General features: G+C 45.6%; 1 protein-coding gene across 4 annotated transcripts in view; it reads left to right on the plus strand.

Moving 5' to 3' along the window:
• Positions 1 to 4,059: 4,059 nt before the first annotated feature.
• The window catches only part of CTIF (cap binding complex dependent translation initiation factor), a 119,228-nt gene continuing 95,497 nt past the window's right edge, over positions 4,060 to 27,790 (plus strand). For 2 of the 4 annotated variants that reach the window (XM_079330349.1, XM_079330350.1), the window contains exons 1-6: positions 4,064 to 4,268; positions 7,534 to 7,617; positions 17,956 to 18,078; positions 21,968 to 22,041; positions 22,876 to 22,980; positions 26,868 to 26,943. In XM_079330349.1, the coding sequence (XP_079186475.1) occupies positions 4,089 to 4,268; positions 7,534 to 7,617; positions 17,956 to 18,078; positions 21,968 to 22,041; positions 22,876 to 22,980; positions 26,868 to 26,943 (642 nt within the window). In that variant the 5' untranslated portion in view covers positions 4,064 to 4,088. Of the gene's footprint in view, positions 4,269 to 7,533; positions 7,618 to 17,955; positions 18,079 to 21,967; positions 22,042 to 22,875; positions 22,981 to 26,867; positions 26,944 to 27,790 lie in introns of all 4 variants that reach the window. The other 2 variants (XM_079330351.1, XM_079330352.1) reach the window with 1 other exon arrangement.

The following is a 27,790-nucleotide window of genomic DNA, read 5'->3' on the forward strand; positions in this document are numbered from 1 at the left end:
ACTGTGAAAATCAATCTTTGTTTTCTTCCCTTTGTTGATGCTCAATCACATTGAACCTTGCATAGGAGCAAGGTGTGCTCTTGTTGTCCTAATAGCAGGTAAGGATATGGGTTTGTCAGGATGAATTGGAGCAAGAACTGGCTTGCTCTTGGATCACCCCAGCCCCCTGCAGCTCTGGGTTGGCACAGAGGGGCTGGAAATCTTGGCAAGGCCCTGGGGATGCTGGTGCTGGGACCCCTCCAGTGCTGGGGACACTGTGGAACCCTCAGGACAAGAGAGACCCCGAGGGGCTGGAGCGTGTCCAGGGCAGGAACGGAGCTGGGGAAGGGGCTGGAGCCCCAGGAGAGGCTGAGGGAGCTGGGAAGGGGCTCAGCCTGGAGAAAAGGAGGCTCAGGGGGGACCTTGTGGCTCTGCACAGCTCCTGACAGGAGGGGACAGCCAGGGGGATTTGGGATCTTATCCCAGGGAACAGGGACAGGAGGAGAGGGAACGGCCTCAGGCTGGGCATGGGGAGGTTCTAGTTGCAAACTGGGGAGAATTTTTTCCCTGAGAAGAGCTGTGCAGCCCTGGCACAGCTGCCCAGGGAAGTGATGGAGTCCCCATCCCTGGAGGGATTTCAAAGCCTTGTGGATGTGTGGAACATGAGACAGTGGTGGCCTTGGCAGTGCCAGGGTAATGGTTGGACTTGATGGTCTTGGAGGGCTTTCCAATCTAAACAGTTCCATGATTCAACAATTCTGTAAGAATCGTTTTAGGAAGATCTCTTTATGGGTAGCAGTTCCAGTGTAACGTTGCTGTGCCAGTGTGTTTTTGCCAGAAGCTTGTTTTGGGGCTAGAGTCCCTTGGCGTGGCTGGGACACGGATGTGTCTCATCCCAGGGAATGATCTGTGTGAACGTGCCCTGCTGTGCTGTCTTGGCACTGCCAGGCTGCTGCAGTCCAGATTTTGGAGAGGTTTAGGTGTGAAGGGAAATGTCTGGAGCCTCCTCCCTGGTGGGGAACACATGTGTTGTTCTCAGTGAGGTGAGATGGAAATTCATCACTGTCCTGCCTGTCTGTGGTCTTCTCATCACAGATTCACCATTTCTTAAATAATTTTGATTGCAAGTTCCGCTCTCCTGTTGCCTCCCAACCCAAAGTGGGTTCCTTTCCCATTGCTGTTCTTCACCTGTCAAATTAACCACTTGTTTCCACAAGTTTAACAGGCCTGGAGCACCTTTGGGAGAAAGGGAGTGAGCCTACAATTGTCATACTTGTTCTTATTATCTACTGATGAAGAGTGAAATTGTATAATTGCCAAAAAAACCCCTGTATAATCATGCTAGAGCAAGAACCCCATTTAGATCACCCTTAATAACAGCTATTAATAATTATATATTACAGTAATGCTGATAATTACTAAGTTATAATGAGCAGTTTGCACATCTATTGACTTTTTGTGCCAATGATTCCTTCTTTAATGATCACAATAATGAGAACAACATGGACTCTGTAAAAGCATAGGATTCTACAATGATTTAAGTCAGAAAGGAACTTCAGGATCCTCCAGTTCTGCCCCTTTGCCATGGATAGGCATGTATTCCACTGCACCAGGTTGCTCCAGGTCTCATCCAACCTGGCCTTGAACACTTCCAGAGATAGGAACGGTTTGGAAGGTAATTTTCAGACCCCCCTAACCTCCAAACTTTATGCTTTGACAAAGTAAGAGGGGAGAGAAGTGGGAAGTGGAAAAAAAAGTGCAAATTTGAGATTGATCTCTATTTGTTATGATTAAGAAATGTGCTTGGTGTCTGGGAATCCTTTGTGGTAGGTGCTGAGCCAGCACAGAGCTGAGGGATCACTGCTTCATTAAGAGGTCTCACCAAGATTTGTTTGCTCTGTGTGGGAGGATAGTAAATGCTTTGATACTCAAGTGTGGGTTTGGATTTCTCTTTGAAAACCTCTTTTTTGTATGTGTTTTGAGGGCAAAGTGAGAAGCCAGGAAGAGCAGGAGTTTTCTTCCTGTTGAGTGATGGTTTCCTTTAGGGAGAGGTGAAGGCACCACAAGATGAATTGGTTTTAGAGTTTCCCACTAGAGATGCACAAATATCTCAGATATGTGGTTTGTGTTTTCTGGACCTGGTGACTTCTGATGAACGTGTTTTCTTTCAGTTTGCCATCTCTCCTGTTGCTGCTTGACAAAATGCTGGTTGTGCACTGTGGTGAGCACCCCAAAAGTGAGGCATATGATAGTTCTTCCTCTACATTTTATCATGGATGTTCAAGGGGTAGCATCACTTGGACAGTGTCCTGGGCTTGATTTCCTCCAGTCCTGCCCTCAAAAAACCCTGTAATAGGCAGGAGAACTTAGAGCTTAGGTTGTGTGTGGCCTAGTGAGATGGAGGATAACCTCTGACCCTGCTCACTCCATCCTGAGTGATGCCACCTGTATCATTTGTCCCCTGCCTCGTGCCATCTCTCCATGCCATCACAGGACTCAATAGGAGCCTCCTATTCTCCCAACTCTTTCTTTAGCGCTCCCTGTTTGATAATTGGTGTTTTCCATTTGATAATTTGCACTAATTAGTGAAAAGGAAGGAAGCATGCCCTTCTCTAGGGCTCCACACTCTCTAGCGCTCCTTCTTTTTTCTTTCTTGACTTTCTTCTTTTTTGTATGTCCTTTTTAATATGGCATATGATTTTTGTTCAGGAGCTAATGTGCGATATTGGTCTACATAATGAGCCTTTTTGACAGTCTGGGCACATTAGGGAATAATTCCTTGAGCAGATGAAATCCTTAGGCCAGAACTGCTCATTCTCAGTTTCTCATTCTCAGTTTCCAAATGAAACCACAATTGTTCAGAAGTGACAGAGGAGAAAATAGTTGAGGAGCTGGAAACTACATGAGCTTAGAACAGATATTTTTTCCCCCCTTCCCTTCTGGATGGCATGTGACTAACTCCGAATTTGCTTAGCAATTTTATGCCTGTCTCAAAGCAGATTGCAAACACCCATTCCTGGTGAAGGAGAGGTGAGGAATGAAGTTGTTTTGTCCTGCAGTGTGCTGGCAGCTCCCATATCTTCTCCCTCCCAGCTGTAGGAAGGGAGGAATATGAGATTTACCACAAGACACTGGGCCAAAGCCTAGTTCTTTCTGAATGTAGAGTTATAAAATATCCTGAGCTGGAAGGGATCATCCAGCCCAGCTCCTGTCCCTGCACATTCACCCCAGCAATCCCACCCTGTGCATCCCTGGAGCAGTGTCCAAACTCTCCTGGATCTCTGGCAGCCTCGGGGCTGTGCCCATTCCCTGGGGAGCCCGGGCAGTGCCAGCACCCTCTGGGGGAAAAACCTTTCCTGAAATCCAACCCAAACCTCCCTGGCACAGCTCCAGCCCTTCCCTGTCACCACTGGGAGAAGATCAGCACCATGCCCAGCCCAGGTCCAGGGTCTGGTGGTTTCCTTTCTTTACAGTGTTACTGGCATTTAGCCCTGGAAAAAAAATAGGAAAGAGAATTATAAATCCCCTTTGTCTTCTATAGGGCAGTTTTCTGCAGCGAGAGGAAAAGTGAATTCTGTTGTGATCTTGGTTTCACCTCCTCACTGAACTGTTGGCAGTCTCACTATTAGCTCGGTGTTATTTACTGCCACTGCCCTAGAGAAGCTTTTCAGTTATCATCCTCTTCCTCACCCTTGTCCTTTACCCCCAGCTTCTCACCCTTATCCTGCACAACTAGTGCTTTGGATTTATTAAATCAAGCATTTTAGTGTGAGATTTTTTTTGTCCTGTGCATATGTCTGGAGGTTTTTCTGCAGCTTGGGTTTTAAGCAGGAGGCCAGGAAATACGTCTGTTGCCCTTAAATGCAGGAATATTACAGAAATTGAGCATTTTTTGCATTCCTAGAAGCCCTAAATGCAACCACCTAGGATGATTATAAATTATATTAAAAATGCAGATGCACAGAAAAAACATCCTGCCCGTGGTAACCGACCGGCTTTGTCTTCAGTATTTTTTATTCTCTTTTATAATTACCAAGGAATAACTCCTCTCCGTGTTTTTCTGCCTCGCTCCCTCAGGCCCCTGCATTCCCTACGTGTCCCCTGAAGGGATGGAGAGCTCCTCAGTGGCATCAGCCTCCTCGGAGGCGGGGAGCAGCCGCTCCCAGGAGATCGAGGAGCTGGAGCGCTTCATCGACAGCTACGTCCTGGAGTACCAGGTGCAGGGGCTGCTCACAGACAAGACTGAGGGCGATGGCGAGAGCGAGAAGACACAGTCCCACGTCTCACAGGTGGGTGGAAAGATCACTGAAGGGTGGGAGAGGGGCTGGGGGCACGCTGGTGTCCTCTAGGCTGGATTGGGGGGGGGTGTTCTCAGCTGAAGTAGTTTTTGCCAGGGTTTGGATGTGAGGCAGGGTGTGATGAAAGGCTGGGATTGGGGTAGCTGACTTGTTTGGGGATGTATTTGAGGTGTCCAGTCTGCTGGTAGCAGTTTCCTGATGCTGGGTTTGGTTTTTTTTGTGGTCTCAAGATGTGTTACTGAAAGTGTTCCAGGTCAGGTTGGATGGGGCTTGGAGTAGTCTGGGATAGTGGAAGGTGTCCCTGCCCATGGCAGGGGCTGGAATGAAGTGGAGTTTAAGGTCCCTTCCAACCCCAACCTTTTCATGATTCTGTATATGAAGGTTCTCATCTTTATCTGGTATCAGCAGTGTTTGATCTAATCTGTCAGAGCTCTACAGGAGCTGAGGATCTGACCCAGAGCTCTAGGCCAAGGATCTGACCCAGAGCTCTAGACCAAGGATCTGACCCAGAACTCTAGACCAAGGATCTGACCCAGAACTCTAGACCAAGGATCTGACCCAGAGCTCTAGACCAAGGATCTGACCCAGAACTCTAGACCAAGGATCTGACCCAGAGCTCTAGGCCAAGGATCTGACCCAGAACTCTAGACCTATTTTATATCATTTCAATGTAAAGAAATTACCAAACAAAGGAACCATTTTAACAGTAGATTTTGTTAAAGAGGTCTTTTACAATTTGAAGATCAAAGCCCTTAGAAGTGGGAGAAAATATATTTAAAAATCTAATGATCCAAAGTGTATTTTTTCAACCCAAGGCTGGAAGATGTTTATGTTTGAAGTGACACTTTGGAGGGGCTTCAGGTCAAACACACAAATTCTGCTTTTTAATGTGTCAAGTTCTAAAGTAGTATTGAATTAGAAATAAATTAATAGAAAAAGTTCTGCAACCTCTTCCAGCCTGTCCATTGCTCTGCCAGTAAGCCCAGGCTTCCTCTGCATCTTAAGGACAAAAATTTCTGATATTTGTGGCAGCCTGTGTACATTTTTTGCATTAAGATCTTTGATTGCAACAACCAAATCCATCTTCCAGTTGTGGGAATGTCATTTTAACTTTCCTTCCTGGCCTGCCCTGGAAAGAAGGAGCTGCTGGGTTTTTAATTTCATTTCTGAGGGTGTTCTCTTTCAAGATGGCTGGGTTTTATTTTAAAAGAATAACTCCTAATAATGAAAGATTTGGACGTTGGACCTTGTAATTCAACCACTTGTAGAGACACCTTAAGTGAAGCAGCTAAATGAGGTTGTACCCCAGACCATCGATGCAGAAGTTTAATTAGGACTTATTGTGAAACTCCATCAAAATGCAGCGTTTTGAATTTCTAGGGCTGTGTATTGGACAAAAAGTGAGGCTGGGCTTTTACTCTAGGTCACTTGCATTTATCAAGCCATGTCTTAATGGATGCACTAAGAAGGAATCCTCTCTTGTCTCACAAAGTTGGTGTTTTTTTGTTTTTTCCATCCATAAGAAATAATCAGGAATTTTTATTTCTGGTTTTCTCTTCCTGATCAGTTCTTAGCAAAGCAAGGAATAATCAGGCACATATCTGCAGCTGACTGGAGTAACCCTGATGGAAGCCAGCCTGATGGAAGGTGGCACATTCCCTCTTAATTAGAGCTAGAGGGAGAAAGATGGATTTAGGGGAAAGGCACTGGGCTGAGACCTAGGAAATTGTCTTTAACTGCAAGGCTCTGCCATCAACTAAATCTTTAATGCTGGGCAAGTTACTTAATCTCTCTGCAGTTTGTTTCCTTATGGCTGTGATGTTTTCTCTGCCTGAGAGTGGATATATCCATTCAGCCATGTGTGTGTGAGTTGCTTGGATGGTACCACATCCCTGGACAGCTGCTCTGCTTGCTGGGGGAAGGAAGGAGAGGCACATCCTCCACACTGCTTCCAGGGAAGCTGAATCCATCACCATTTCAGAGAACCCCAAAATGTGGATGTTCCCCGGATGGGGATGTCCCCAGTCTTGCTCCCACCAGGAAAAAAGAGGAAAATCAGAGAGAAAAAGGTGATTTTATTTTGCTATGGAGATACTAAGGAGTGAGCTTGTACCTTGAGAGACCTTTCCAGACATGTGGTTGCACTGAAAATTGTTAAAGGAGATAGGGATACGTCTGGTAAAAGGCTCTCAAGAGTGATGGCATCATGAGCCTGTCCTAGGGGGGCAGCAGAAGTGGCAGGAGAGTGATGAGCAGCTCTTCAATGAGGGGAGACTGAAATTCCTATATCAGTGAGCTAGGACAGGCTCTCTCATGAGGGCAGAGATCATGGGCAGTTATAGTGAAGACTTTTTTTGTGGCCTCATCCATACTTGTCAGGGAGCTCTCAGGTGGTTTGTTTGTATGGAAATTACTTTTAATTTTCTTGGCACATCATCCTTGGTGATGGTACCAAGCATTGAGTGTCTCTGGAGCAGCCAAGTGCTTCCAGCATGGAAGACCTCAGAAGTGGGGCTGGTCAGTTGAAGGAGTGACAAAATGACTTTAGAATTAAGCAGCATCTTTCAGGCTTATCTAGTGAAAATTGCATTTTTGTTTGTTTGTTTTTCACCAATATGATGCAGTCCTGCATTTCTTTAGGTAGCTAAAAAAAAAAGGCAAAAAATAACATCAAATTAAATTATTTTGATGGAGGCACCTTGCTGCCCAGCCTTGGGGCAAGCTGGCCTAGGAATCTGCTGATCCCTATGGCCATGTATTACAATGGCCAAGCCTCCAGCTTCTGTGCTCATTTTCTGTTTTGTTTAAAATGAAAACACAGGGTATTGACTGCTCAGGACATGTATCTGTCCCCAAAGGAAACAAAAGTTGGGAAAAGCAGAAATTTTCCAACTTTCCATGGAGGAATTCCATGGAAATGAGTGATAAATTCAAGTCACCTTAGTGTGCATCACACACCTGGTATTTGAAACACAGTCAGGGTCAGCAAGGAGCTATTGGGACTGGATTTTACTGCAAAGCACCACATCAAGTGTTTTCCTACAGTTGTTCCTGCATCTTCCCTCTGCGCTCCGTCAGCGGGTGGAGCGTTTCCAAGCCAAAGCCTTTGGGATCATCCTCAAAAAGGAGGGGGTGCCACACGTGTGCAGCCATGCCCGCGGCTGGACGGTGTTTTCTGTGCTCTCTGGACTGACGCAGCAGTTTTGCCCAGCCCAGCTATTATTTTACACAATCCCTTTTTTTATCCCTTTTGCAGTGGACGGCGGATTGTAGCGAGCAGCTTGATGGCAGCTGTTCCCCATCCCGAGGGAAGGGCTCGTCGTCTCACGAACATAACCAGGTAGGGTTTGTGTTTAGTTCCTCCTCCTCAGACCTTTGTCTTTATTTCTTGCACTGCCTTGCCTTTCCCTTTCCCATGGGAGGGAAGATGTGTCCCTCTGCTTGCCATCCAAAAGCTCGTTCCTGCCCGAACTATGGGAGGTGGGCAACATCCTGATGCAGATGAATGCTTTGACCTGGAGCTTAAAGGGGAAAGAATAAGGAGTGTCACATTTATTCCAGAAGATTTTCTTATTCCCACCTGTGTGGGGAAGCTGTTAGGTTCATCAGAGTTGTCTTGGAAGCTTGAGATGTAGCTGGAATGAGGGATCTTTGTGTAGCTGGGTTTCTCTTGTATGCAGCACAAGGATGGTGTTACAGGGGAGAGCATGAAACAGCTGAGAGGGTGAGCTGGCAGAAGAAGCAAAGCTGCACGTGCTGAGAGCCTGTGTTGGTCATGCAGTGACAGGTGTGAGTCAGTTTTGGTGCTTGGTGGTGTGAACACGAGTGAGGAGTGTTTACAAGCACTGCTGGAGGTGGCTGTCCCTCCTGCTGTGAGTACCCCCATGGAAGAGATTTGGGTAGGGTGGGGCTTGTGTTTGGTCGTTGTCATCTGGTTGATGAGCTGCTGTGTCACCATGAGACCATCAGCTCTGTGACAACAGCATTTGCCTGAGGAAACGTGAAACTGAGATGTCTGAGGGAAGGGGAAACAGCATTTCCAGTTGCTGTGGCTGATGGATGTCCCACCCAGAGAAGTGGCTTCAAGTTCTTGGCTTTCATGCTCTTCCTCTTCTTGACATCCACCAGATTCATCTCATGTTTGGTGTTCATGAGGGGGAGCTTGGGAGCCCCTTGCAGGGTGCACCAGAGGCTGTGCCAGTCTGAGCAGGGCATATTGCAGCTCGCATTTTGGGCACAGCTTCCTCCCACGTGGAGCCATGCTGGAGTTTCCTGGCTGAGGGATGGGTGTTCAGGCATCCTCTCCATGTCATGGTCCCAGGATGCTGGTAGCACCTCTACCAACACCTGCACCCAGCAAAGGCAGGGTGTGGTTTTGTAGGAAGGTGTGTGCTGAACAGAGGCACTGCTTTGGATGAGCTCCTGAAGGTGCCAGACGGAATTGTGGATTTAATTTATTACAGCTTTGATCTGCTTCAAAATGTTCAGCAGCAAAGCCTCAATCCAGGCTCCCTCCCAGCACTGCTGGTGCTCAGCTGTGAGGCTGGCCATTTCCATCAGGCTTCCTTGGGTGGATCAGGGGCTTTCCCTGGGGAAGAATCTCCCTGGCGCTTCACCCAAGGGCTCTGCTGACGTGCCAGTGGCTGGTGAGGACTGCAGGAGGATGCAGGAGTCATTCATGGGTGTAACTTTCCTGACATCCTCTATCTGCCTGGTGCCATGCACTCTTTTGTTTCAGCTTACATGGGATTTTTTTGTTTTCTTGCTTTTTTTCTGTTTTTTTTTTTTTTTTCCTTTTTCCGCCCCTGGCAGTTAAATGTATTTGAGCTCTTTTCCTACACACAAACAGCATTTGCTGGTGCCCAAGCTGCATACCCTGTGTTTGGGCTCTCTCCCAGCCTGCAGCAGAGCTAGTAATTATCTCTCTCCATGTTTGGCTTCCTTTAACTGTGAGTAACAAATTTTCCTTGGCACCAGAGAGGAGCTGCAAGCTATTGTTCCTGTCATGGCAAGCATTTCTCTCACTGTCACTGATATATGAGTGAAACGCTGCTGGTGAGGACCAAGTGCAGTTTATTACCATTCCTGGCTGTTTTCACTATCATCTTTCAATATTTAAAAAAAAAAAATAAAAATCATTACTGAGATGCTTGCCTTGAATTAAAATTATCAATCATTTTTCAAACCTGCTAAGGAAGAAGCCAGCTAATTATTTCCCAGTGAAAGAAGGAGTTGGGTTTTGGGGTTGGTGTTTTTTTTTTTGTTTAGAGTTTATTTGGTTTCGTTTGGTTTTGGTTTTGTTTAGGGTTTTTTTTTTTTTGTTTGTTTGTCTTTTGTTTGGTTTTTTTTTTGTTTTGATGGGGGTTTTTTGTTGCAGTTTTTTATGTCTTTGAGGGGTTTGGGCAGAAAATGGAATTCCTAGTTTTCCTATTGTGTTTCCAGCTGAGATCTCCGCATTGCCAAGTCTTAGTTGAAAAATACTTGGATGTGAAATTTCTGCTGGCTTCAGCTAATGTGAAAATGTGGGTTATGTATCAATGACCATGGTATGCCTCACGTGGTTCTAACCTGGCCATCAGAAAGGGCATTTATATGGAAATCTAGGTTAGTCCTGGAAATATATTCAGCATGTGGTTCATTTTCTGTGAAGACAGAGTAGTCCAGGCTTGCTTTTTCAGAAGTAATTGGCTTCCTAAAGGTTATAGGGAAGTGTAGAGAGAAGATGACTTTCCCATACCTGAAAATCCCCCATGTATCCCTGAGTACTTGAAATTCTGGGCTGTACAATCCAGCAACATTAAAAAAATAAGAATAAAGATTTCTTTATTTTCTTTTTTATTTCTTTTTGTGTGTGTGTGTGTATAAGCATCTACTGGTTGTACAAGTGTGGGGCTGAGAACAATTTCTGAATAAAATACAATATAAGGGTAAAAATAAAGTGTCTTGATGCAACCTGCAGTCCAGAATATTCTTAAATTGCTGATTTCTGATGTTGTTGGGTATCTCTGGAAAAGAGCACCCCAGACTTTCCCTGCTCTTGCACTACTTGATGAGACATGTATTAGCAGCTGTGTGGGATTTAGATGGATGTCAGTTCCCATGGATAGGCAGATAGGCATCCCATACAAAGCAATGGCTTAAAACCGGAGAAAATTCCCCCTGAAACCTTCTGGTCTTCCCAGTTCTGTGGGTGGGTGGCTGTGAGAAGATGGTCTGCCCATGGGGGAATCTCCTGAGATACATTTTGTGAACTCATGTGCTGAGAAAATGTCTCACAATTGCATTCAGCTCATCTGTAATTCTTGTTTCCTACTGGGATCTCTCTGTTTGCTGCATGGCATGGCCATGTTCCACTAAACTGCCAGGAAGTTTGCCAGGTCTTACCACGTGTGAGCCTTTGGGATGAAGACCAGGTACTCGAAATATTATTTGAGCACCTTACTGCCTCTATAAATGAGGAAGGTTTAGATAACAGAATAATTTTAAACTCTTTTATGTTTGGATTTTTCTTCCCCAAAAAGAGCCAGTGGGAAGTTTTTATATAATACTTTATTTGCATTCCCTTGTGAGGCTGTGGCGAGTAGGAAGCTCTTTGATATATTTCTGAGAGCAATTCATTAAGTAAAAGAATTCTGGTATGGTGCATATTGAGGCAGCCAGCAGAGCTCTTGGTACATTAAAGGCCTGGCAGGAGCTCCATCCCAAGCTCCCTTTATGTAAAGGGCAGTAACAAAAACCAGAAGAACTCTGAAAGTTCGTGCCATTTCTCCAGGCAGTGGGAGAGGGAGAGTAGAAAATCCTCCTTCCTGGCCAAGTCCCTGCCTTCCCCCGTGGTGGCTGGCTGTCACCCATCATCACCAAGCAAAAACCAGTGTTGTTGGCAATAAATAGAACTTTCTTCCATCCCTGGAAGTGTTCCAGGCCAGGTTGGACAGGGCTTGGAGCAATTTGAGATAGTGGAATGTGTCCCTGCCCATGGCAGGGGATGGAATGAGATGAACTTTAAGATCTTGTCATTCCATGTCCATGTCTTGTAGTCGTGTCTGGAAAAGCTTCCCTGTTGCCAAAGCAGAGGCAATAGGAGGTGTGGGGCAATGTGTGAAGGCTGTCTCTTGGGCAACAGCAGATTTCAGTGCACAGAGGAACTCAGTTTTAATGGAGAGTGGAAAAATCAAATTATCTGTGCAGATTTCTCTTGCAATTCCAGAGTAATCAGTACTGCTTCATTTCATGGGATCAACCGCCAGGGGATCCTCCCTGGTGGATGCTGCAGAAGCAGGTGGGAAGGGGTCAGGATCTTGGACAGGGACCATGCCACTGAGTCCAGATAACTAAAGTTAGGAGTAAAATTGTCCCCTGGCTTAAGTCCAGTGACATCAGCAGGCAGCTTGTAATACCCCAAATTCTTGACTAACCAGATAGGGCTGGAGAGACAGTGTTTTGGCAGGATCTCTTAGCTAAATTTAGAATTTGTTTTCCTGTGCTGGTGGACACCCTGTGTCTCACTTGAGTTGCCCATCCTTGGGTCCAGATCTGAAAGAAAACAAGTGGGATGAGTCTGGAAGGACTTTCAGAAATTATAGAATGTTAGGGTGGTGGAATGGATGTTAAAAATCACCCACCTGCCATAGGCAGGGACACCTTTCACTAGAACAGGTTGCTCAGGGCCTTATGTGCTATGTGCACTGCCAAGGCTCATCCACAACCTCCCTGGGCAACCTGGGCCAGTATCTCACCACCCTCACTGTAAACACTTTCTTCCTAATGTCCAGTCCAAATTTCCCATCTTTCAATTTGTAGAAAAATTCAATTTTCCATTACTCCTTCTTGTCACTGTAGTTCTTGATGCAGAGTCCCCTCTCCCCTTCCCTTTAGGCTCCCTTCAGTTACTGAAAGGTGCTGTGAGATCTTTACACAACTTTCTCTTATCCAGTTTGAACAACCCCAATTTCCTCAGCCTGTCTTCATAGGTGGGATGCTCCAGTCCTTTTATCAACCTCAAGGCCTCTTCTGGACTTGCTCCAGTAGTTCTTTTTGTGGGGAATATGTTTGGGGTTCTCCATCTCATTGGCCTGCTCATGGCATAGCCCAGGGCCAGTTTGTACACTGAATTTGGCTGAGGTTGTCCACCATGGTGAGGATCTGTTGGACAGGTGGGTGCTGGCTGATGCTGCAGACACTGTATTTGTGTTTCCAAAAGAGAGAGCAAGAGACAGACACTGCCTTGGCAGTGAGTACATGTTGATGTATGCCTGCATGATGAAAGAAGAAAGTAGACCTCAAAGTGGGGTGACCTGCCTGTGAACAAAAGCAGCTCTGAGAAAACCAGTCACTTTTCTGCCTGTAATTGCTGGGTGACACTTCCTCGTGTAGTGAATGCAGCCCTGCTCAATTGTGGTTGGAGAGGACTGCTGGGAAAGAAATCAATTCATTTAGCTAATACATAGGTGTAACTTTCTCTGGGACTGCTGTTTGGGCTTGGCCTCATGAAGCAGCAGTGCCTGTGTGAGGCAGACACCTGCTTGGGTGTCAGCAGGTCTGGGAAGAAGATGCTTCACTGCTTTGCTGCCTGCTTTGGGGAACTGTTGCTGCTCCCTGAGGGTGGGGGCAGGTGTCACCAGTGACTCGTATGGCAGGACATCCTGTCCCCTTGTTTTCCATCTGGGAATGCCCGTCTGCCTGTTGCAGAGCTTCGCACACTCTTATTTTTGTGAGACTTGATTTGTCTTTGAGGTCCCCATCTTTCCAGGTTTGGATGAATAGGTCAGTCAGGCTGGAGGGCTGGAGAGAAGGGATGACATGAATGATTTTCTCTGAGGCTGGGACAAAGCCTTGCTGATGGGTTTCCATCACATGTTGGAGTTGTCAGTGCCAATTTGAGAGTCCTCAGTGTTCCTCCTCTTCATCATTGTGTACAAATGATCTGTCTAGCACATCCTTGTCTAGCATGGCTCTTCCAGTGTTGTCCAAAAAATGCAGCCACACAGGCTTGGTCCTTTCCCAGGTAGTCCAGAAAGATCTTGTAAGCTTCACCTCCTACATCCAAGTCCATCAGGTCCTTTGATCCTGTATTGTGACACAAGTATAGATAAAACCTCCCTTTCCCTGGTGGAAGAAGAGCTCAGAGTGACGTTTGGTGTCCCTTCTGCAGATTGGAGAGGGCTGGGGAAGGTGGGGCATAGACCTGGGAAGGGAAGGAACAGAGTCAAGAGGGGTTGGGGGTTCTGCATGACATTTTTATAACTGTTTTTGATCTTCTTACAGCTTTATGTAATACTTTGAGAAGGAAGAAGCTAGAAAGTTTATTAAGATATTTACAATAATCTTATGGTTGGTTTGTTGTTGGGGTTTTTTTAAAGGGGTATATTGAGTTGTTAAAATAATTAAGACCTTGGTTTTCCTTACTAAAATTGGAGTGTTTTTTCTGGAATAGGTTTAGGGAGATACTTGGAGTACAGTGCAAAAATTCTGCATAACAGGAAGATTTGGCAGCAGCACAAACTGAGTGTTTGAAAACCTCCACTGCAGGAAAACCTCAGAAAGGGCCTTTTACACAACAGCTGTTTTCTGTTCTGACCAGGGATAAGATCAAAGGTGAGGAACCATTTGAAGGACTAGGGATCTCTTAGGCACAGATGTCAGACCATTGCTGTGCTGGGGAATATCTTAGAGGTTTTTGGAGGTCTGAGAACTCTATCAGCTTTCTGTTTTCCCTGTGGCCCACCTATGAATGCTGTACATTGAATATTGAAATTTTTACATATGACTGAACATTAATCCCATCCAGAATCCACTAATATCTTCAGGACACTTAAAACTTGTGCTGCTGCCAGGGCTGATCTACATCTCTACCAGCACAGCCCACTTCACCCATACTTATCTTCACTGAGAGCAACCACGTAGGTGATCACTGTGTTTCCATTTATGGCTTCTGCTCTGGGGAAACTTATCTTCTTTTTCTGCAAATAGGATTTTCAAACTTGCAGTGAAGCAGCAGAAAATATTAACTCTTGAGCTGGCAAAGGCAGCAGGATTAATTAGTTCATGCCTCAAAGAGTTTGCTGCAAAGGTGAAAATTGCAGTGTAAGTGAAACATATGATTATTGCTAATTAAAATGCAAATGTTAGATTTGACAGCTAGTCTCCAAAGAAGGGCTGCTGGCAGTGGTAGTTGTGCATGAGCCTGGCTGTTCCTGAGAAGGTGCAGAGCTTGGTCAGAAGGACTGGCATGGGTTTGAGCAGCTTCTGGGAATCAGTCTCTGGATGGGAGGCATTTTCCCTCCCAGTCCCAAAGTGTGGCTCAGAGGTCCCATCTCCTGCTGGTGAGTGTAGATCACAAATGGTAGGTGGAGGTGCCCAAGTAAGATCTGTGAGCAAGAGTCCAGGACTGTTTGGGGAATTGGGAGAGACTGGGAGAGCCTTGGTTTTCTGAGAGTAACGGGACCAGGTGATGGGGAATTGGATCAGGAGGAGAGCTTCATGCCATTACAGCTGTTTCTTCAGTGTTTATCAGCTTTGGCAGTCAGTTCTGTTCCTGCAGCACGCTGGGTTTGTTTGGCAGGAGCTCTGTGTGTGGAATATATGCAGGATGGAGGAGGAGCAGTGCCACATCTCACCAGTGCCAAGCCATGGCTTTCTGCTGGACTCCAGCCACCTCTGGAGTCTGGGAATGGGTTTCTGTGGGCTTTGCAATGATGCTGGTGGAGGAGTTTTGCTGCTTGGGTGGTTTTTTAAGGAGTAATCATTACCTGCATGCTGTCAGCCAGTCCTTGAGCATCGCCCATGAGGCTGGTGTGAACAGCCCAGCTCCCACAGGTCTGCAGAGAAGGTCCATTTTAGCATGAAACAGATTTTTTAAAGTACACCAAGCCACCAGAAATATCTGTGTTGTTTTCTGGGGGTCGTATTTTCATTCTGGAGATTTCAATCCTTCTCAGTAAGATATGAGTTAAAAGTTATTCATCTATGGCAATTAGAAATTTGGGGGAAATATTGAGCTTGGCTGTGCTGGTGAGTTTGAACATGGGTGTATTCAGGCCGTACTCAGTTTGGACCATTTGCATCTTTAGCAGACATTTCAACAGCTTTTAGTGAAGCAATTTCATTTTAAAAATTATGTGGTTTTCAGTATTAGTATCAGTGCTTGACAAAGGTAAGGAAGGTAAAGTGGGTGAAATCTCCAGGCCATGAGTTAGAGCCAGGAGACAAGCTGGTTTATTAAAATCACCTGTGATTGTGATCTAACTGGTTTGTGTATCTAGTGGCTTTTCATGGTGGACATTGGTGCATGTGAAACCAATATTCTCATTACTCACAACAGTTGTATTGTGGCCAGCTGCATTTCTAGAATTTGCATCTTGGATTGTCTGCAGAAAACTACACCTAAAAGATGGGTCTACTGAATACAAGTGAGCAGTTTTTATTTTTATTGTGTCTTTTGGAGCAAATGGTGCATGTGCTGACCTAGTCCCCAATGTAGCATTTGGCACAGAAATTTTGTATGTGTGTGTGAATAAGATGTTTGGTGTAGGATACAATTAATCCTTCAGAAGTTGAGCAGTGAAGGTGCCTATCTCCCAACCACCTTTTCAGCTGGTGCACATCATTCCCATGTCAAAGGAAGCATTTCTCACTTCTCAGGATGCCTACAAGGTCAGCTCTTCCCCAACACTTCCTGAAGTTGCCTGCCTGACATCCACCATGGGTTTTTTTCCCTTCATGCCATTTGAAAAACTCCTTTTGTGCCATTTGGTATTTCTCAGCCATTGGGAGATTTGGGTCAGGGTGTGATAAGATGGGAAGAAGGTGCTTTAACTGTCAATGGGAATAACCACAGCCTTTCCAATTTCATTTATATGGATGCTTGAAAACCAGATAATTGCCTCTTTTGAAGTCAATACTGCAATTTGAACTTGCCTGAAACTTACTAGATTTTAGGGTGGAGAATGTCCAGCTGGAGTGATGCAGAAACCAGCACTGTAGTGTTTTGTTTCCAATTCCTTGTGTTGGGTGAATACATCCATGATTCATGTGCATCTAGGTTGATGCTGGACCACTGGGTAGCATCACCTTAGGTGGTTTAGGTTCTGCTGTGCAGCTGTCTTCCTGCCTCATCCAAGGCAGGTGGCAGTGCTGGAGCTGGGACCTGGTCTGTGCCCTCAGATTAGTGGTCTGGACTTGGCTATTGTGCTCAAAAGCAGTTTGAGTGGTGAATCCTTTTGGCTGTGGCCCTGCCCTTGCCACAGCCCATGGCAGTGACTTCATGACCTCATGTAGCCCCATGAGAACATCTGAGACATGAGAAACCCTCTTGAAGCTGATAGCTCTCACACCAGCCCTAGAATATAGGCTTCCTTTTGTATTTTCCAGATTTTCAGAGTACTTGGAAGAGTTGAGTATTCTGTACTTTGTGATATGGTGGGATTTTAATCACTTTACGTCACTTCAAAAGCCTTTCCCAATCCTCTGAACAAAGCTTTTGGAACAATTACCTTGACAATATCCACCTTTCTCCCCAAGGACCTTGTGGGGTGTTTGGGTAGAGCTGGTCAGGTGAGTTATTCTGGTTTTCAGATGAGTCATTATGCCTTGAGGGCTGAACAAGAAACCTGCAGTTTGATTGACAGCACAACAAGTGAGAGAATAAAGGAGAACATCAGGCACAGCTCCTTAAGAGGCAGAAATAGTTATTTGTGAATGTGTTTCCTGCTGAACTACAATAGTCCTCAGCTATGTGAATAACTGGACCCCAGCAGTGGGCTGAGCAGTGGGAAAACTGAGAAGTTTATTTGGGCCTGGGAGGGGAATGGAATGGAATGGAATGGAATGGAATGGAATGGAATGGAATGGAATGGAATGGAATGGAATGGAATGGAATGGAATGGAATGGAATGGAATGGAATGGAATGGAATGGAATGGAATGGAATGGAATGGAATGGAATGGAATGGAATGGAATGGAATGGAATGGAGATGAGCTCAGTTGTCCAAAACATGGTGCTGAAAACACCAGAGACATGGGTTTGGTCTCTGTATGGGCCATTCACTTAAGAGTTGGACTTGATGGTCCTTGTGGATCTCTTCCAACTCAGAATATTCTGTGATTCTGTAAAACAGGAGTGGAATGGAATGGAATGGAATGGATGGAATGGAATGGAATGGAATGGAATGGAATGGAATGGAATGGAATGGAATGGAATGGAATGGAATGGAATGGAATGGAATGGAATGGAGTATTTCAATTGGAAGATACCAACCATCATCCAGTCCAACTGCCTGCTCAATTCAGGGCTGACCAAAAGTTATTAAAGAATGTTATTACAGGCTTTGTCCAAATACCCTTCAGCAGCTTTAGAGGATGTGGGGTTGATGAATATGCATTATTAATCCTCATAAAGATAGAGAAGGTAAGTATTATTCTTCCCCAAACATACACTAGAGCAGGAGGGCCAAATCTTATCTTCATAGAGCCTCCCACAGTGTCATCCCTTTGCAATGTGTAAATAGAACATGTTAAAGGACTCAGAGGAAGCCCCACAATCAGGATGCTGAGCGTGGTTTTGTAGGCGCAGGCACAAGTGGCCTGGGAGCTGGAGCTCTCCTGTTCCACCAGGTCAATGGTTTTGGAGTGTGTGGGACAGAGCTGCCCTTGACTAAAGCAACCTGTTTGTTGTTTTCAGGAAGAGTGGGATCACAGCAGCAGTGGGAGCACAGGATCCCGGCCGGGGTCAGGTTCCAGGCAGGGCTCTGGATCCAGGTCTGGCAGCCACAGGAGAAGCAGCCAGTTCAGGCAATCAACCAAGGTATACTGGTAGTGACATGCTGAAGCTGTGTCCTGTGCTTGCTGCTTCTTGGAGGCATCCCCCTCACAACATGTTTGTGGTGTGTGTCACACGTAGGTGTGGGTGCATGTCAGCTGTGAAGGACACTTCAAAGACCTGTTTAATTCACCCAGGATGCGTGACCTGCTGAGGTGTGCTGAGTGCCTTAGCACTGGCAAAGAACTCCCTAGCCAGCTGGTTAAGTGCAAAGGAAATCAGGGATTTTTTCTCTATTTGAAGTCTTGGAGTATTTCAGTTTTGGGAAATCAAGAGATGTCTGTAGTTATTTGCTGGCAGGTCTTCATTACAAGTTGAAAGCTGAGTGCACAGTGCATAGATGGTCTTAAATGGTGACCTTGAGTCCACCTGCTTTCTGTGTGTGCTTTCTGCAGGGCTGGATGGGGAGTTACCTTCCTATCCTGTAAAACATTGTAAGAATTAACCTTTTATAAGGTTTTAGGTCCATCCTTGGACTCAGAATGGGGACCATTCCTGCTAGTTTCAGTCAGCCTGTGTCCTCCTGTCTTCTCTTGGAGTCGCTCTCCTTTACACACACAAGAGCACCAGTTGTGCCAGGAGTGGATGGCAGACTGAGGTTTGGGGCCAGTGGTCAAAGTCCTCATCCATTCATCCATTCATCCTCCTGAAGATCTTCAGGAAGTACCTTTTCCTTCTGAGCCATGCTGTGGTGGGAAAGGACCCACAGAACTAGGTTATATCTAGAAAATGATGGTTCTTTCTGGTGAGAATGAGTTTCAACATATCCTTTCCTCTTTCTGCAGGGATAATACAGTCTTCCTCAAAATTTCTGTATTTTTCATATGAAAACCTGCAGTTTTCAACGTGGAAGCCCCAAATTGGAGCCTTTTCAGACAGTTCAATATTTATCTCATCATTTTTTATTTTCTACCTAAGTGCAGCCAGGGGTTAGGCAGCTGAGAAGGAGGAAGAGTGGGGGAAACTCCTCAAGCTCAGAGCTGAAAAATGCATGTAATACATGACACAGGATAATCCCTGAATTATAGCAGGGACCCAGGTGGCCACTTGGTGTTGCAGTGATGATTTAACCTGGTTGCAGTTGTGCAACAAAGGGCACGATTTCGTATTTGTTTTCTGGAGGATGGGAACGAGGCGAGAGGTGGGACGCTGAGCTGGGTTTTGGAAAGCTGCTCTGTGCATGCAAATGCTGACTCTGTGGGGAATTTGCTGAAGCTGCATGCATGGTAAACAGCCAGAGTCCACGTGGGCCTGTCCCTGTTTGTGTGGGCAGCTCCAGGGGCTGGGCAGCAGTGGATGGAGGTCATTTGTGCTCACAGGGGCAGGAGGACAGAGGTTGTGGACGTGCATTTAAACCACACTGTGTGCAGGATCTGCTTTACTAGATGTCTCATCCCTCAGTACTGGTGTTACTCTTGAAAGCGTCTCTCTCAATTATCATTCCAAGTGAATTAATTAATTTTCAGCAGTCCTAACTCCTTCTCAGTGAAAAAGATTATCTAAAGCTGAGGGTTGGGTCACTGGGAGCTTCATGTTAAAATTGCTGATGGTTATAATTGCAGTCCTGGGGGGACTATCAGCAAGTCACTGCTTTTCTTAAATACATGCAATTTTTAATCTTTTTTTTGTACCTGGATTTGAGAATTAGCTTTTTGAAGTCTTACTATTAAGCCTTGGCACTGCACTGTGAGCATTTTAGCAAGCTCCCTGCAGCACAGGGCTGCAAGGCTGATCCCTGTCCTGTGAGCTGACACTCAGCCTGGTTCTAAAGACGGGGTAGAAGACCAAAAAGGTGTCTTGAAATGGCCACAGTGACTCACAACTTAATGACAAGGGTGTTATCACTGGGCCCTGATGCTGTCTTTGTGGAATCTGGCTGATGCTTGGAGTGTCTCCAAGAGGTTATGGACACATCTTCCAGGAGGACCAGGTTTGGGTGAGAGCATCCAGCTGCTGCCTTGGACCTGCAATGGACTTGTCTGCAGGAAAAGTTTCTCTTCTCTGTGTGATAGCAATGATAACCTGCACGTGTGTGCTCCCATTTAAGTGCATTTGGATGCTTGTAAGGATTTAAAAAACTAACTCCTCTCCTTGGTGGGAGAAAAGCATGCGTACATTTGCCTAAAATAAAAAGCTCATCTTCTGTAACTTATCACGGGAGTTATCTTGTATTTCTGGTGGTTTGTTTCTGAGCAGAGAAGTGCCAACTTGCAGATTCCCAGGGGTTAAAATCATAATCCATAAACCCCTTGGAGTAGACTTAAAACAGAGCAATGTGTCTGTGTTTGGAGTTTCTGGTGTCTAAATTGGTTATGCTGGAAATGGCTGTGAAGTGTAACCATCTGTTCACTGAGGACATGTGTCCCTGACATTGGTTGGGAAAGTGTTGCTCACTTTGTGAGCAGATTGAGCTCTAGGACTTCATTAAGAAATGGTCACATTTTTATGAGTTTCCAATGTCTTGGTTAATATTAATATTAATACTTGAAAATGACAGAAGTCATACGATGGAGAATAGATGGAATCCACCTTCCTTAACATCTGTTTTGCAGGGTGGGACCATTTGGACAGAGATACTTAAATAATCTGACTGTGTGCAAGATTATGAGTAATCTGAATAAGAAATGTTATGGGGAAAATTGATTGATATGGAATTCCCTATGTGCAATGCATTCAGTCCATCTAGACTGAGCCAAGTCTGATTTTTCCTGAATGGTCTTGCATGGCAAAATCCAAACTGCTTTACTTCAAGTGTAAAAGTGTGGAGAAGGCAGCCCTCTTTGTGCAGGGAAGACATGTGAGGGCTGATGAGTGTGAAGGAGCTTTGAATAACACGTGAGGTCTTGGCTTTAGATGCTCATGCTTTGGGTTGTCCATTTTGACAAAAGGAGCTGCACAGGAAAATTCAAGGTGTTTCACAGATGGCTGGAGGTTTCTTATAATGCCCATGGGGAAAGATCCTGGGGGTGCTGGTGCCAGCAGCTGGACAGGAGCCCAGGATGCCTGGATGTGACACACCTCAGGGCAGTGCCTGTCCCCTGTGCTGGCCCTGCTGGGACACCTCCAGTGCTGGGGACACTGTGGAACCCTCAGGACAAGAGAGACCCCGAGGGGCTGGAGTGTGTCCAGGGCAGGAACGGAGCTGGGGAAGGGGCTGGAGCCCCAGGAGAGGCTGAGGGAGCTGGGAAGGGGCTCAGCCTGGAGAAAAGGAGGCTCAGGGGGGACCTTGTGGCTCTGCACAGCTCCTGACAGGAGGGGACAGCCGGGGGGATTTGGGATCTTATCCCAGGGAACAGGGACAGGAGGAGAGGGAACAACCTCAAGTAGTGCTGGGGTCAGAGTAGACATCAGGAACTTTGTCACAGAAAGAAATGTTGAGCATTGGAAGGGGCTGTCCAGGGTGTTGGTGGAGTCCCCATCCCTGAAAGTGTTCAAGGAATGCCTGGATGTGGCACTCAGTGCTCTGAGCTGGGTTACAAAGGGGGATCAGGTACAGGTTGAACTCAATCTTTGAAGTCTTTTCCAACCCAAATGATTCTGTGATTTTGTGAATCTCAGCCTGCCCCCTGCATCTTGATGGATCATGGTCATGGACACGGGGCAGGAGGACAGGGCTGGAGTCAGAGCTGAGCTTGTGCATTGTCTGCTCCTTATTGTGCACAGCTCTGTGTCCCCAAGGCTGAACTGTCACTCCTTGCCTTCACAGTGCACTTTTGCAGCAGGTGAGGGGTCTCTGCATTGCATGGGTTCACACAGGAGCACAGGATCCCTTGTGCAGAGCCAAGACTACTCCGTGGCTGGTGGGAGAGGCTGTGCCTGGTCAGGATAGCTCCATGTGGCTCCTGGCAAGTAACCACCTTTCCATCTCTCCTAGAATGGCAACAAGGACAGCAACCTTGACATGCTGGGCACAGACATCTGGGCTGCCAACACCTTTGACTCCTTCAGGTAAGCTGGATTTAAAATGCTTTAAGAGAAAGATGGACTCTTAAGATGGACTGTGCCTTATTTTAGCCCTCACCAGTGTGTCCATCCTGCTGATGGACTACCAAGCACCAGAGAGTACCCTGGTAGTAGTGACATCACTGCTCCTCCTCCTCCTCATCCCCATTTAGCCTGTGGCATCAATCATAATCTATTGAAAGCATCTGTGTGCTTTGGAGAAGCCACTGGGTGGGCTTGCAGTACAAACACCTGAAACCAGTACCACTACAATTACTTGTAGTCACCCCAGAGCTGCACAGGGTAGATTTGAGTCAGCTCTGAGCTACTGCTCTGGGATTTTACTCTCCCATTAGTTGGAGGTACCATCATGTGTTGGCTTCTTAGCTGCTGGGAAGAATTCTTCAGCTGCTGTCACAGTGTGGGGAAACAGTGAAATATCCTTTCTGTCCAGTTTTATGCGTAATCTGCAGGTGCTGAGTTTTTGGAACAGACAGGTTTTGCAGGACCAGAGATCATCATTTCATGGACCTGCTGTGGTACTCTCTTGGTACAGAGAGCAAGTATATCTTGCACAGTGTCTTCTGTATCAAAATTAGAGGCTTAGATCAAGCCACAAGAGCTCAGTGTACCTAAAAAAACAAAAAAAAATGAAAAGAGATGCATCACTGTGAAGGTTGGAGGCTCACATCCACATGCTCTGCAGCAGGGAGTGGTGCTCTCAGAAATGCCAGCTTTCCTTGTCTGCAGGCTCCAATGAACCCTCTGTTCTTCAGATCACTGGTGTTTAATTAGTGGTGGAACTTCCTTTCTCTGTTTTTCCCTGTTTTTCTCTCCTAGTGGTGCAACGTGGGACTTGCAGCCTGAAAAACTAGATTTCACCCAGTTTCACAGAAAGCTGAGAAACACCTCCAAACACCCATTGCCTCACATAGACAGAGAAGGGTGAGTGCTGTGTCTGCAATACTCTGCTCTCCAGGAAGGTCTTTAACTTCTCCCTTGCTCTCAGAGCTCTGGCTTGGTGGCACACCTCAGGTAGAAGACATGGGAAGAAGCACTGGAATATTTACAGAGTTTGAAAGTGCCATGATCATGACAGGAGTCTGTCTGGCTCTTCTGTCATCCAGTTCTAGGCTGAAGTGGAGTTTTCCTCTGTATTTTTGCATTGCCTGATAGATCTCAGTGTTTAAATAACTCTGGGTCTGAGTCTAGATCCCAGTGTTGTAAATTTAAATATCTCTGGATATTGGAGGCAAGATCCTGGCTTAGTGCTGACCTGGTTACAGTACCTGTGAGAGACAGGGATTCCACTGTTCTTCCCAGTAAGAGTTCAGGGAAGGAGAGAGCATCAACATGCTCCTTAAAACTGTGAAAACATTCAACAGCTTCTTTTGGTTGTGACAGCCTCCACAGGCTTCCTTAGTATATCAGAATTCCTTACTGGTTGTTGTTTGGTCAAACCAAATAAATGTGTGCAGGGACCAAGTGGCTCCACTAGTGTTGCTTGGATGGATATCACCATTTCCCTACAGGTTCTCTACAGATGGAGAAACAATCACTCCCTGCAGCCAGGCAGGGGTCAGGCTCTTCTCTTGTCCTCTAACAAATGGCAGGATAAGAGGTAAAGGCCTCACATTGCATCAGGGAAAGTGTAGATTGGATGTTGAGCAGTTTTTTCACAGAGAGAGCTGTCCAGCCCTGGCCCAGCTGCCCAGGGCAGAGATGGAGTCCCCATCCCTGGAGAGAATAAAAATCCATGTGGATGTGGCACTTGGGGACATGGCTCAGTGGTAGCCTTGGCAGTGCCAGGGGAATGCTTGGACTTGGTGATTTTAGAGGTCTTTTCCAACCATAACAATTCCATGACACTGTAGGCCAGGTTTTCTTCACACTGCCACTCACAGCATGGAGGAAGCAAAAAATTAGAACAGGTCTAAAAGATAGGGGTGCAGCTGATGTTCCATCACTGTTGTGTTGTTTGCAGGGATGGAGATCTATCTTCTCTTGGAAACACTTTTCTGCTGATTATTTGGTTTTGCCAAAGTACTGGCCAGTGCTATATGCCTGGTCTGCACATCTTTTTAAGAAGACAAGTTTAGAATTGTTGTTAGAGCAGTTGATTGGGAACAATTAGAAAAACCAACCAGGCCAGAAGTCCCATTCCAGCCCAGGCTCAGCATCTGCAGTAGGCTCCTGTACCATAAAGGGACGAGGAGACTCAGACTTTCTTCTGCAGGTTTATAGAGAGCAATTTTCAGAACATTTTAAACAATGTAACACTAAATTCATAAGTCACTAAGTCTCTTAAATTCAATCCCATTTTTGTCAGACAAATTTAAACAATGAGATCAAGGGACCCTCTGTAAAATATGATATAATGTGCTTCCTCTGAAACAGAAGATAAAATGTGCTCCATGGTTGGTGCCACTTGCCAGGTTATCAAGTCAGTGACACCTGCTATGTGCAGGGAGAATGGGTGTTGATGTTATGGTTTTCCTCTGGTTCTTGCTGTATTGTGAATGTCCACATTGCAAACAGGTAAAGGAGGTAGTGTGGAGGTGAGATATTTGATCACTCCTAAATATTACAGCTGTAAAAGTGGAGTAAGAATTAGTGTATCTTCAGAAAAGTTAAGCAGATGTTATTAGCACAAAACATTGCATGTCCCAAAATGCATGCCATGTAAGTAAGCTGGCTAGAACCGAGGAAGCACAAAGAAAGACAAAATTGTTCTTACTTTTTAACTTCTAAAGCTGACTGTGTTGTGCATTCATCAACTTTCTGTGGTGAATATGTGCCGAGATTCAGCTTGCTGAGCCTCCATGAATCTCCACTTGCTAGCTAGGCATTTTCCCCTCTTGCTTGAATGGGAAGCTTTTTTTAACAAACTAGCTGTGCAGCAAAAAAAAAAATAGGAGTTAAAAAAAAAAGGAGTATGTTGTTCAGTGTATGTTTCAGGCACTAAAAGAAACATTTTATTCCTCAGTCTGATCAGTTGCCTAAGGCTGGTCATATTGTTGCATCAGTTGTGTGACCTCAAATGACTTTTGGTTGGGATGAAGCATTTTCCTCCAGGAAGACACCTGCTTTTACTGGAAGATGCTGTTTGGTGGCATGCTGAATAATCAAAAGTGGAGCTATTAAGAAAAAGTGGGGAACTGTACCATGTTTCTAACCTGAATTCATCTTTCATTGGCTTTAATTTCCAGTGCTAGCTCTCGCTCTGCTTGTACTCTTCCAGATCAAACACCCTTTTGTAGCTGGTATTTCCTCTTCTTTCCAGGTGTCTCCCAAGCACATGTATCATTTGAGTTTTTCAGGTACTCTAAGGAATTTCTCTACCACCTCTGAAGTATGATGGCCTGCACTGCCTGTGGTTCTGTAGCTGGGGCTCAGCCATGCTATCTCTAGAGGAAAGCTGCCTTCATCCCCCTAATCCCTGCCTCCTCTTCATCCCCTGCCTTTTTGCCACAGCAAAGTTCAGCATCAGAAATTAGCCTAGGACAGTCCTCACCCTTTTCAGATATCTTTTTTTCTACAATACATTTGTGTTCTGCAGCTGCAGCTGGCATTACTTGTCCCAAGATGTGTGACATGATTTTTCTCATCTATATAAATGCATATATATAAATATTTTTCAGATATATGTTACTGTACTTGTATGGCACTTATTTTTGTACCTTTGTAAGTCAAAGTTAGGATTTCATCTATGATGGACAGTCAGTTGTTGAACACTTTGGATTTCCAGTAAATACAGAATCACAGAAAGGTTTGAGTTGGAATGGTTTGAATGATCTTCAAGACCACCTAGTCCTTCCCCCCTGCCATGGGCAGAGACACCTTTTACTAAACCAGGGTGCTTAAGTTGATTAAGGTTAATTAAATTGCTTCCCTTCAGCTTGCTAGTTTTTGAACTTGATAATTCAGCACATGCCATTTTTCTAAATTGTTTCCTCCCATTTCCTCTAAGTCCAGGATCTGTTTTTCTCTGAATTCTAGGCACTGATTCCCTGGGTCTGCTGCCACCAAAGTCTCTATTGTATCTTATTTAACAATATCTCGCTTCTTACTGAAAAAAGAATTTTATCATTCTTGCATAATAAGAAAGATCATCTCTGTTGTTTATGAAAGTAGAAGGATGATGCTTATTGACTACTTTTTTCCTTTTCTATAGCATCACAAATTCTTTGCATCCACCTAGTACTTATCTTTGGGTTGGCTTTTTCCTTTCCTGTTCCGAGAAACTCCTTCAGCTGCCAGTTCTGTGTATGGTGTGTCAGTGCTTGACTTCTCATCCCAATTTCTTTGTCTTTCAAATTGTCTGTTTTTATTTATATCGATTTTTGCTTCCTGTCTGAGGTGTGTGTTTGCTGATTTTCAACACCTTTCTCAGCAGGGGAGCTGGAGCTCCTGTGGAGACCAGCAAATGAGCAGTGCTTCAAAGGAAACGTTTCTCATTACTCTTGTTGTGCTCTCATTTCTGCTGTCCAGGTGGGGTGTGCTTTCAGTTTTATTTGGTCTGGAAATCGAGTAACCCTGGGCTCAGGACTGCCTTTGGTTTTCTCACTGCTGCTGCTACCAAAGTGTTTGCAAGCTGTGGCAGATGGTGCAGGTGGAGAGGACTGAGCAGTGCATTTAATTTTGTATTAACAGCTTTACGCCTGCGTGGGAGTGTTTTGGAGGCACAGCACACTTGCTCCAGAGAGAGCCTCTTTGTTTCCATGAGAGGCCTTTACAGTAACAACTGATATTCCCCTTGTGCCATAATAGAAAATTATCTGTGTCTCCAGCGAGTTTTCACGTGCTTTTGTTTTGTTTTCCTCTTGCCACAGGCTTGGAAAGGGGAAATACGAGGATGGTGACAGCATCAACCTGAACGACATAGAGAAGGTCCTTCCAGTGTGGCAGGTAAGTGATGAGGACACCTGCCCCTGCCACGGTGGGGGCCAGCAGCAGCACCTTCCCTGCCTTGTGTTCCCTTAGGAAACCCTCCTCAGCAGTGGGAAAGCTGCTGGGCTGTGGTCCTTTGGGGCTGGGATGCAGATTTGTGCCTGTGGTTTCAGGTGTTAGTGCTGGCCAAGGGCAGTTACCATGCAGTCTTTGTTGGGAGGTGATACACTGAGGGCAATATTTACCTATATGTGTATATGTGTGGATGACCATGGGGCTCATGTGTTGAAGAACAAAAGATTCTGAAAAGCATCAACTGCTCCTGACAGCTCCAAAATAAATTGCTGTCAGAAAGCCAGCAGTGCCTGTGTCCTGATCCAGGTATTACCCCTTTGGGGCAGTGCCCACGTTTATATGCAATGGTAGTCTCCAGGAGTGTTTCCTCCAGCCTGTTCTTTCCCCAGATCTCTCTTCACAGTTTTGGCAGTTCTGGTTAAATGACCTCTGATGTGTGGATGTTGGGGAATAGCAGGATGAGATCCCACAGTTCAGAAATCAGGCTGAATAAGTCAATTTGTCAGCATCGTCTAGTTTTCCGTTTTACCGAGCACCAGTCCTCAAAGGCACTGAGTTCCCTGAGCTAGGCAAGTTTCAGAGGATGCTCAGTGTGTTTTTGCTGAAGCCTCTGCCTCCAGAGGCAAGGCTGAAAACATCTCATGTGCTTTGTTAGTGTTACTCCTTCCAGTGCTGAGCCAAGAGCTCCCTGGGCTTCTTGCTCAGGCATCATGCAGGGAAAAGCTTTGCTCATCCTGAAGACCATGTGACAATCTGCCTTACTGTTTCTTTTGGGTGAGTTACTTGGCAC

Source organism: Erithacus rubecula (assembly GCF_903797595.1).
Source record: "Erithacus rubecula genome assembly, chromosome: Z".
Taxonomy (NCBI): domain Eukaryota; kingdom Metazoa; phylum Chordata; class Aves; order Passeriformes; family Muscicapidae; genus Erithacus; species Erithacus rubecula.